The 11,388-nt window shown below is 46.4% G+C and overlaps 1 protein-coding gene across 1 annotated transcript in view; it reads left to right on the forward strand.

The window, feature by feature from the left end:
* The window catches only part of LOC123772628 (multidrug resistance-associated protein 1), a 208,421-nt gene extending 199,182 nt beyond the window's left edge, over positions 1-9,239 (forward strand). Inside the window, exons 29-31 of the mRNA XM_069303618.1 lie at positions 2,937-3,103; positions 4,812-5,006; positions 8,985-9,239. Of these exons, the coding sequence (XP_069159719.1) occupies positions 2,937-3,103; positions 4,812-5,006; positions 8,985-9,096 (474 nt within the window). The 3' untranslated portion in view covers positions 9,097-9,239. The remainder of the gene's footprint in view (positions 1-2,936; positions 3,104-4,811; positions 5,007-8,984) is intronic.
* The last annotated feature ends 2,149 nt before the right edge of the window (positions 9,240-11,388 follow it).

Genomic DNA, 11,388 nt, shown 5'->3' on the forward strand with positions numbered 1-11,388 from the left:
AATATTTATAAAGAAATGCAAAGTGCCGGTAGCACAGGCACTCAGTATAGTGTGGAGGAAGAGCTTGGACACGGGGGAGATACCAGATGCACTTAAAGTAGCAGACATAGCCCCTCTACATAAGGGAGGGAGCAAAGCATTGGCAAAAAATTATAGACCAGTTGCACTAACATCGCACATCATAAAAGTATTTGAGAGAGTGATTAGGAGTCAGGTCACCAATTTCATGGAGACCAATGACCTTCATAACCCAGGCCAACATGGATTTCGAGCGGGAAGATCGTGCCTCTCACAGCTACTTGAGCACTACGACAAAGTCACTGAGGCATTAGAAGAGAAACAGAATGCTGATGTGATATACACGGACTTCGCAAAGGCCTTCGATAAATGTGACCATGGCGTGATAGCACACAAAATGAAGTCAATGGGAATAACCGGTAAAGTAGGACGCTGGATACTCAGTTTTCTGTCAAACAGGACTCAGCGAGTAACTGTCAACCATATAAAATCTAGTCCAAGTGCAGTGAAAAGCTCTGTACCTCAGGGTACAGTCCTTGCACCACTGCTTTTCCTTATTCTCATATCAGATATAGACAAAAATACAAGTCACAGCTTCGTACCATCCTTTGCAGATGACACAAAAATCAGTATGAAAATTACCTCGGCTGAGGACATTGAAAAACTTCAAGCTGATATTAATAAAGTTTTCGACTGGGCATCAGAAAATAACATGATGTTTAACAGTGATAAATTCCAGGTACTCAGGTACGGTAAAAATGAGGACCTTAAACATAATACAGAGTACAAAACACAATCAAATGTACCCATAGTAGGAAAACAGCATGTAAAGGATTTGGGAATAATAATGTCTGACGACCTAACGTTTAAGGAGCATAACCAAGCAAATATTGCGACAGCCAGAAAAATGATAGGATGGATTACGAGAACTTTCAAATCCAGGGATCACATCACAATGGTTGTACTCTTCAAGGCACTTGTGTTGTCCCGTCTTGAGTACTGCTCAGTACTCACTTCCCCCTTCAAAGCAGGAGAGATTGCTGAATTAGAGGGAATACAGAGAACATATACGGCACGCATAGACGCAATAAAGCACCTAAATTATTGGGATCGTCTCAAAGCCCTCCAAATGTACTCACTAGAAAGAAGACGAGAGAGATATCAAATAATATACACCTGGAAGATACTGGAGGGCCAAGTACCAAATCTACACAGTAAAATAACAACGTACTGGAGTGAACGACATGGAAGAAAATGTAGAATAGAACCAATGAAGAGCAGAGGTGCCATAGGCACAATCAGAGAACACTGTATAAACATCAGAGGTCCGCGGTTGTTCAACGTCCTCCCAGCAAGCATAAGAAATATTGCCGGAACAACCGTGGACATTTTCAAGAGGAAACTAGATTTATTCCTCCAAGGAGTGCCGGACCAACCGGGCTGTGGTGGGTATGTGGGCCTGCGGGCCGCTCCAAGCAACAGCCTGGTGGACCAAACTCTCACAAGTCGAGCCTGGCCTCGGGCCGGGCTTGGGGAGTAGAAGAACTCCCAGAACCCCATCAACTAGGTATCAACCAGGTATGTCGTGCCCGCTAGTATAACTGTGTACTATGTCGTGCCCGCTAGTATACCTGTGTACTATGTCGTGTCCGCTAGTATAACTGTGTACTATGTCGTGTCCGCTAGTATAACTGTGTACTATGTCATGTCCGCTAGTATAACTGTGTACTATGTCGTGTCCGCTAGTATAACTGTGTACTATGTCGTGTCCGCTAGTATAACTGTGTACTATGTTGTGTCCGCTAGTATAACTGTGTACTATGTCGTGTCCGCTAGTATAACTGTGTACTACGTCGTGCCCGCTAGTATAACTGTGTACTATGTCGTGTTAGCTAGCATAACCCAGTACTATGTCGTGCCCGCTAGTATAACCCAGTATAATGTCGTGCCCGCTAGCATAACCCAGTATAATGTCGTGCCCGCTAGCATAACCCAGTATAATGTCGTGCCCGCTAGCATAACCCAGTATAATGTCGTGCCCTCTAGCATAACCCAGTATAATGTCGTGCCCGCTAGCATAACCCAGTATAATGTCGTGCCCGCTAGCATAACCCAGTATAATGTCGTGCCCGCTAGCATAACCCAGTATAATGTCGTGCCCGCTAGCATAACCCAGTATAATGTCGTGCCCGCTAGCATAACCCAGTATAATGTCGTGCCCGCTAGCATAACCCAGTATAATGTCGTGCCCGCTAGCATAACCCAGTATAATGTCGTGCCCGCTAGTATAACCCAGTATAATGTCGTGCCCGCTAGCATAACCCAGTATAATGTCGTGCCCGCTAGCATAACCCAGTATAATGTCGTGCCCGCTAGCATAACCCAGTATAATGTCGTGCCCGCTAGCATAACCCAGTATAATGTCGTGCCCGCTAGCATAACCCAGTATAATGTCGTGCCCGCTAGCATAACCCAGTACAATGTCGTGCCCGCTAGTATAACCCAGTATAATGTCGTACCCGCTAGCATAACCCAGTACCATGTCGTGCCCGCCAGTATAACCCAGTACCATGTCGTACCCGCTAGCATAACCCAGTACCATGTCGTACCCGCTAGCATAACCCAGTACCATGTCGTACCCGCTAGCATAACCCAGTACCATGTCGTGCCCGCTAGTATAACCCAGTACCATGTCGTGCCCGCTATCATAACCCAGTACCATGTCGTGCCCGCTAGCATAACCCAGTATAATGTCGTGCCCGCTAGCATAACCCAGTATAATGTCGTGCCCGATAGCATAACCCAGTACCATGTCGTGCCCGCTAGCATAACCCAGTACCATGTCGTGCCCGCTAGCATAACCCAGTACCATGTCGTGCCCGCTAGCATAACCATGGTGTGTGGTGTCCACGACACAGGACCCGGTGCTCTTCAGTGGGACGCTCCGGATGAACCTGGACCCCTTCAACATGTACGACGACGACAAGGTGTGGTCGGCCCTGGAACACTCACACCTCAAGGAGTTCGTGTGCAGTCTGCAGCGGGGCTTGCAACACGAAGTGGCAGAGGGCGGAGAGAACCTCAGGTACGGACTGTTTCCTGTCTGTTCCAGACTCTCCCAGTCTGTTCCAGACTCTCCCAGTCGGTCCCAGACTGTCCCAGACTATTTCAGAGTATCCCAGACTGTCCCAGACTGTTTCAGAGTATCCCAGACTGTCTCAGACTGTCTCAGAGTATCCCAGACTGTCTCAGACTGTCCCAGACTGTCCCAGACTATCTCAGAGTATCCCAGACTGTCCCAGACTGTCTCAGAGTATCCCAGACTGTCCCAGACTGTCCCAGACTGTCTCAGAGTATCCCAGACTGTCCCAGACTGTCCCAGACTGTCTCAGAGTATCCCAGACTGTCCCAAACTGTCCCAGACTGTCCCAAACTGTCCCAGACTGTCCCAAACTGTCCCAGACTGTCGCAGACTCCTCGACTCTCCCAGACTGCCCATCTGTACATCTTCTGCAGTGCTCTATTTTTAAATACCTTCTTAATCTGTGATAGACTCTGCTCTACTGTATATACCCGACAATATGACTGCTCTACTGTATATACCCGACAACATGACTGCTCTACTGTATATACCCGACAATATGACTGCTCTACTGTATATACCCGACAATATGACTGCTCTACTGTATATACCCGACAATATGACTGCTCTACTGTATATACCCGACAATATGACTGCTCTACTGTATATACCCGACAATATGACTGCTCTACTGTATATACCCGACAATATGACTGCTCTACTGTATATACCCGACAATATGACTGCTCTACTGTATATACCCGACAATATGACTGCTCTACTGTATATACCCGACAACATGACTGCTCTACTGTATATACCCGACAATATGACTGCTCTACTGTATATACCCGACAATATGACTGCTCTACTGTATATACCCGACAACATGACTGCTCTACTGTATATACCCGACAATATGACTGCTCTACTGTATATACCCGACAACATGACTGCTCTACTGTATATACCCGACAATATGACTGCTCTACTGTATATACCCGACAATATGACTGCTCTACTGTATATACCCGACAATATGACTGCTCTACTGTATATACCCGACAACATGACTGCTCTACTGTATATACCCGACAACATGACTGCTCTACTGTATATACCCGACAATATGACTGCTCTACTGTATATACCCGACAACATGACTGCTCTTCTGTATATACCCGACAATATGACTGCTCTACTGTATATACCCGACAATATGACTGCTCTACTGTATATACCCGACAACATGACTGCTCTACTGTATATACCCGACAACATGACTGCTCTACTGTATATACCCGACAATATGACTGCTCTACTGTATATACCCGACAACATGACTGCTCTACTGTATATACCCGACAACATGACTGCTCTACTGTATATACCCGACAACATGACTGCTCTACTGTATATACCCGACAACATGACTGTTCCAGTAGGTCGGCCTGGCATATATATACCACTTACTTATTTGTTTATAACATTTTATTGCTTTAAAAAAAGTGATGTTGAAAGTAAAGTACAGTTTTAATTTGGTCACCTTTAAATAACAACTAACTCAAATAAACACAAGTACATTGTACACAAGTACTACCCAATCACTTCCTGCGTGCACGATGGTTGGAATATTTACAATATAGAATAGAATGACATGTAATATTAAGTATTAAGTGTTGACAATAAAGTGTTGACGCTTGTGTGTCAGCGTGGGCCAGAGGCAGCTGGTGTGCCTGGCGCGGGCACTCCTCCGCAAGACCCGGGTCCTGGTGCTGGACGAGGCCACCGCCGCCGTCGACCTGGAGACCGACGACCTCATCCAGCAGACCATCCGCCACGAGTTCAGAGAGTGTACTGTCTTCACCATCGCTCATAGACTCAATACAATCATGGACTCAACACGGTGAGTGGGTTATGTCAGTGTCAACTAGTACATGGGAGGGGGGGGTCCTCAACCGGTTGGGTATGGGGGTTGAGGTCCTTATGAGCTGGCTGAAGGGGTCCTCAACCGGTTGGCTATGAGGGGTGAGGTCCACATGAGCTGGCTGAAGGGGCCCTCAACCGGTTGGCTATGAGGGGTGAGGTCCACATGAGCTGGCTGAAGGGGCCCTCAACCGGTTGGCTATGAGGGGTGAGGTCCACATGAGCTGGCTGAAGGGGCCCTCAACCGGTTGGCTATGAGGGGTGAGGTCCACATGAGCTGGCTGAAGGGGCCCTCAACCGGTTGGCTACGAGGGGTGAGGTCCTTATGAGCTGGCTGAAGGGGGCCTCAACCGGTTGGCTACGAGGGGTGAGGTCCACATGAGCTGGCTGAAGGGGGCCTCAACCGGTTGGCTACGAGGGGTGAGGTCCACATGAGCTGGCTGAAGGGGCCCTCAACCGGTTGGCTACGAGGGGTGAGGTCCTTATGAGCTGGCTGAAGGGGGCCTCAACCGGTTGGCTACGAGGGGTGAGGTCCACATGAGCTGGCTGAAGGGGGCCTCAACCGGTTGGCTACGAGGGTTGAGGTCCTTATGAGCTGGCTGAAGGGGGCCTCAACCGGTTGGCTACGAGGGGTGAGGTCCTTATGAGCTGGCTGAAGGGGGCCTCAACCGGTTGGCTACGAGGGTTGAGGTCCTTATGAGCTGGCTGAAGGGGGCCTCAACCGGTTGGCTACGAGGGGTGAGGTCCTTATGAGCTGGCTGAAGGGGGCCTCAACCGGTTGGCTACGAGGGGTGAGGTCCACATGAGCTGGCTGAAGGGGGCCTCAACCGGTTGGCTATGAGGGGTGAGGTCCTTATGAGCTGGCTGAAGGGGGCCTCAACCGGTTGGCTATGAGGGGTGAGGTCCACATGAGCTGGCTGAAGGGGGCCTCAACCGGTTGGCTATGAGGGGTGAGGTCCTTATGAGCTGGCTGAAGGGGACCTCAACCGGTTGGCTACGAGGGGTGAGGTCCACATGAGCTGGCAAACCCTGCTCACGCAATTCTTTATGGCGCGTAAATTATTGCGTCGCTATCCAGTAGAAACATCGCAATATAACACACGTAACAAGCTTATCTTCTTATCTGTCCTTCATATAAAGTACATATCAACTAAGGGGCTAAGGGGGCATTAGATCCCAATTTGCCCCAAATGTGCAATAAATGAAAACTCGTTCGATTTCAATCAAACTTTTTTGACAAGTTGTATATGAAAAGGGTTTCATCTGGTCCAAGTTTCAGCATCGTAGCGAAAAAAGGAAGGGATAATAAAAATACTTTCTTCAAATGTCAAAATTATACCAAAATGATCAAAAACGATTATCAAACAAGTGTCAACGGAAATCATATCTATGACTCTTTGCTATCACAATAGTATATATTAAAAAAATATTTTAATTAGTTTCATTAGAAAAAATATTAAGTTAAAAAAAATTAGTTTTTTTCAATTTTTTTGTTTTGTTTTGTTTTCTAAGAAATTAGTTTAGTGCATACAATGAAAATAGATTTATGGATTACCTTCCTATTACCTTAACAGCTACCAAAATTGGGTAGCCTCTGCGATCATACTTCTGCTGCCTAACACGCAAGACCTTCAAATACTGAGACCAAGATTAGTCTAACTTAGTTAAGGAAGTTTAAGGAGGGAACCAAATGATCTTCACTATACCCTGACTGAGTGAGGCACAGGACTTGGACAAGTACTGGTAGTACTTGTCGGAAACTTTCAGTAAAAACTTCGAAGTGAATGTTTTATGTTGTCCTGTACACCCTTCCATTGTCAGTCCAAACATTCTCGACCCTCACGGTAGATCTTCTCCTCTCTTAATCTGTCACTCACTTGCTACTGCTCTATGGTAGGTCCCTCTACCATTGTCTAGAGGATTCTCACATGGAGTAGTTCCCTCTACCATTGTCTAGAGTACTCTCACATGGGGTAGGTCCCTCTACCATTGTCTAGAGTACTCTCACATGGGTAGGTCCCTCTACCATTGTCTAGAGTACTCTCACATGGGGTAGGTCCCTCTACCATTGTTTAGAGTACTCTCACATGGGATAGTTCCCCTCTACCATTGTCTTGAGTACTCTCACATGGGGTAGGTCCCTCTACCATTGTCTAGAGTACCCTCACATGGGATAGTTCCCTCTACCATTGTCTAGAGTACTCTCACATGGGGTAGGTCCCTCTACCATTGTCTAGAGTACTCTCACATGGGTAGGTCCCTCAACCATTGTCTAGAGTACTCTCACATGGGTAGGTCCCTCAACCATTGTCTAGAGTACTCTCACATGGGGTAGGTCCCTCTACCATTGTCTAGAGTACTCTCACATGGGTAGGTCCCTCAACCATTGTCTAGAGTACTCTCACATGGGTAGGTCCCTCAACCATTGTCTAGAGTACTCTCACATGGGTAGGTCCCTCAACCATTGTCTAGAGTACTCTCACATGGGATAGTTCCCCTCTACCATTGTCTAGAGTACTCTCACATGGGGTAGGTCACTAACCTTTATCTCAGGAACATATTGATACCTCATTCCCAAAACTCTTGAATATCAACAGACATAACATAAATTTTCACAATTGCACTTTATATATATATGAATTTTCCCTGTCAATAATTCAGTGACGAAAGTGTTGATTAATATAAGTTTCATTTATTTACTGATATAACTTATGTTGAATATACTTTCTAATGATATATATATTTAATTACTCTGACTTATATTTTATGTTTTATAGCAAAACAGACACACAACAAGGTGCAGACGCTCCAATATTACCACAAGAAAAATAATAAATATAGGCCTACGGGTTGAGACAAAAATAAACACAAAGTTGGTAATGGTGGAGATGTTAGCAAACATCCCAGCCAGTGTGTGCTGGCCTTACACGATGATAGCAAACATCCCAGCCAGTGTGTGCTGGCCTTACACGATGATAGCAAACATCCCAGCCAGTGTGTGCTGGCCTTACACGATGATAGCAAACATCCCAGCCAGTGTGTGCTGGCCTTACACGGCCTCTGCAAGGTTACCAGCTGGGACCCACACAGTCAAGGTTACCCACTGGTACCCTCATGGTCAAGGTTACCAGCTGGGACCCTCATGGTCAAGGTTACCCACTGGTACCCTCATGGTCAAGGTTACCCACTGGTACCCTCATGGTCAAGGTTACCCACTGGTACCCTCATGGTCAAGGTTACCCACTGGTATCCTCATGGTCAAGGTTACCAGCTGGTACCCTCATGGTCAAGGTTACCAGCTGGGACCCACACAGTCAAGGTTACCCACTGGTACCCTCATGGTCAAGGTTACCAGCTGGGACCCACACAGTCAAGGTTACCAGCTGGGACCCTCATGGTCAAGGTTACCAGCTGGTACCCACACCATGAAGGCAGCGGGTAGTACCCACACCATGAAGGCAGCGGGTAGTACTCACACCATGAAGGCAGCGGGTAGTACCCACACCATGAAGGCAGCGGGTAGTACCCACACCATGAAGGCAGCGGGTAGTACCCACACCATGAAGGCAGCGGGTAGTACCCACACCATGAAGGCAGCGGGTAGTACTCACACCATGAAGGCAGCGGGTAGTACCCACACCATGAAGGCAGCGGGTAGTACCCACACCATGAAGGCAGCGGGTAGTACCCACACCATGAAGGCAGCAGGTAGTACCCACACCATGAAGGCAGCGGGTAGTACCCACACCATGAAGGCAGCGGGTAGTACCCACACCATGAAGGCAGCGGGGAGTACCCACACCATGAAGGCAGCGGGTAGTACCCACACCATGAAGGCAGCGGGTAGTACCCACACCATGAAGGCAGCTGCTCCGTCTCTTGTGTTTTATCCCAATGTGTTTGTTATGGCTATGTTTAGGCCTAAGTTCCTGATATTTACATGTGGGTGTCGTTCCAGGGTGTTGGTCCTAGACAACGGTGTGGTGAAGGAGTTGGACCAACCATCTGCTCTGCTCCAGGACAAGTCCTCTATTTTCTATGGCATGGCTCTGGACGCTGGACTCGTCTGAGTCTCCTCTGTGGAACGGATCTGGACTCTGGAGTCGTCTGTGTCTCTTCTGAGAATTATACAGCTTATTTGAGAAACCTTTGGTAGCGGCTAACGTGTATCTTTTTATAAAAATAAAGTTGTCTGTGATATGAAATTAAAAAATAGTTTCTTATTCATGTACTCACCTATTTGTACTCACCTATTTGTGCTTGCGGGGGTAGAGCTTTGGCTCTTTGGTCCCGCCTCTCAACTGTCAATCAACTGGTGTACAGACTCCTGAGCCTTCAGGGCTCTATCATATCTACATTTGAAACTGTGTATGGAGTCAACCTCCACCACATCACTGCCTAATGCATTCCATCCGTTAACTACTCTGACACTGAAAAAGTTCCTTCTAACGTCCCTGTGGCTCATGTGGGTTCTCATTTTCCACATGTGTTCCCTTGTTCGCGTACCACCAGTGTTGAATAGTTTATCCTTGTTTACCCGGTCGATTCTCCTGAGAATTTTGTAGGTTGTGATCATGTCTCCCCTTACTCTTCTGTCTTCCAGTGTCGTAAGGTGCAATTCCCGCAGCCTTTCCTCGTAAGTCATGCCTCTTAGTTCTGGGACTAGTCTAGTGGCATAACGTTGGACTTTTTCCAGCTTCGTCTTGTGCTTGACAAGGTACGGGCTCCATGCTGAGGCCGCATACTCCAGGATTGGTCTTACATATGTTGTGTACAAGATTCTGAATGATTCCTTACACAGGTTCCTGAACGCTGTTCTGATGTTAGCCAGCCTCGCATATGCCGCAGAGGATATTCTTTTTATGTGGGCTTCAGGAGACAGGTTTGGTGTTATATCAACTCCTAGATCTTTCTCTCTGTCCGTTTCATTAAGTACTTCATCTCCTATTCTGTATCCTGTGTCTGGCCTCCTGTTTCCACTGCCTAGTTTCATTACTTTGCATTTACTCGGGTTGAACTTTAACAGCCATTTGTTGGACCATTCACTCAGTCTGTCTAAGTCATCTTGTAGCCTCCTACTATCATCCTCTGTTTCAATCCTCCTCATAATTTTTGCATCATCCGCAAACATTGAGCGAAACGAGTCTATACCCTCTGGGAGATCATTTACATATATCAGAAATAGTATAGTTCCAAGGACTGACCCCTGCGGGACTCCTCTCGTAACGTCTCGCCACTCTGAGACCTCATCCCTCACACTGACTCGTTGTCTCCTGTTGCTTAGGTACTCCTTTATCCAATGGAGTACCTTCCCTTTCACTCCAGCCTGCACCTCCAGCTTTTTCACTAGCCTCTTGTGTGGTACTGTATCAAAATCTTTCTGACAATCCAAAAATATGCAGTCTGCCCACCCTTCTCTTTCTTGCCTGGTCGTAGAATTCAAGTAACCCTGTGAGGGAAGACCTGCCATCCCTGAACCCATGGTGATGCTGTGTAATTACCTAAGTGTAGTTACATGATGAGAGCTACGCTCGTGGTGTCCCGTCTTCCAAGCACTCTTTGTCATATAACGCTTTGAAACTACTGACGGTCTTGGCCTCCACCACCTTCTCACCTAACTTGTTCCAACCGTCTACCACTCTGTTTGCGAAAGTGAATTTTCTTATATTTCTTCGGTATCTGTGTTTAGCTAGTTTAAATCTATGACCTCTTGTTCTTAAAGTTCCAGGTCTCAAGGAATCTTCCCTATCGATTTTATCAATTCCTGTTACTATTTTGTATGTAGTGATCATATCACCTCTTTTTCTTGTCTTCTAGTTTTGGCATATTTAATGCCTTTAATCTCTCCTCGTAGCTCTTGCCCTTCAGTTCTGGGAGCCACTTAGTAGCATGTCTTTACACCTTTTCCAGTTTGTTGATGTGCTTCTTAAGATATGGGCACCACACAACCGCTGCATATTCTAGCTTTGGCCTAACAAAAGTCGTGAACAATTTCTTAAGTATATCGCCATCCATGTATTTAAAAGCAATTCTGAAGTTAGAAAGCGTGGCATAGGCTCCTCGCACAATATTCTTTATGTGGTCCTCAGGTGATAGTTTTCTATCTATAAATAATAAATGTAGATAAATAAATGTTTATTCAGGTAAGGTACATACATACAAGAGATTTTACAAAAATTGATAGATTTATAGATAGAGCTAGTACATACAATGCCTAAAGCCACTATTACGCAAACCGTTTCGGGCAGGAAAAACATTAATGACTAAAACTTAATACTAATTGAGTATAAAGAATAAAATGTGTTGAGAACAAATATAAATAGAGATAAAAAAGGGGGGGGGGGAACATGGCTGAAAAAGCA

Source organism: Procambarus clarkii, chromosome 50, assembly GCF_040958095.1.
Source record: "Procambarus clarkii isolate CNS0578487 chromosome 50, FALCON_Pclarkii_2.0, whole genome shotgun sequence".
Lineage (NCBI taxonomy): Eukaryota > Metazoa > Arthropoda > Malacostraca > Decapoda > Cambaridae > Procambarus > Procambarus clarkii.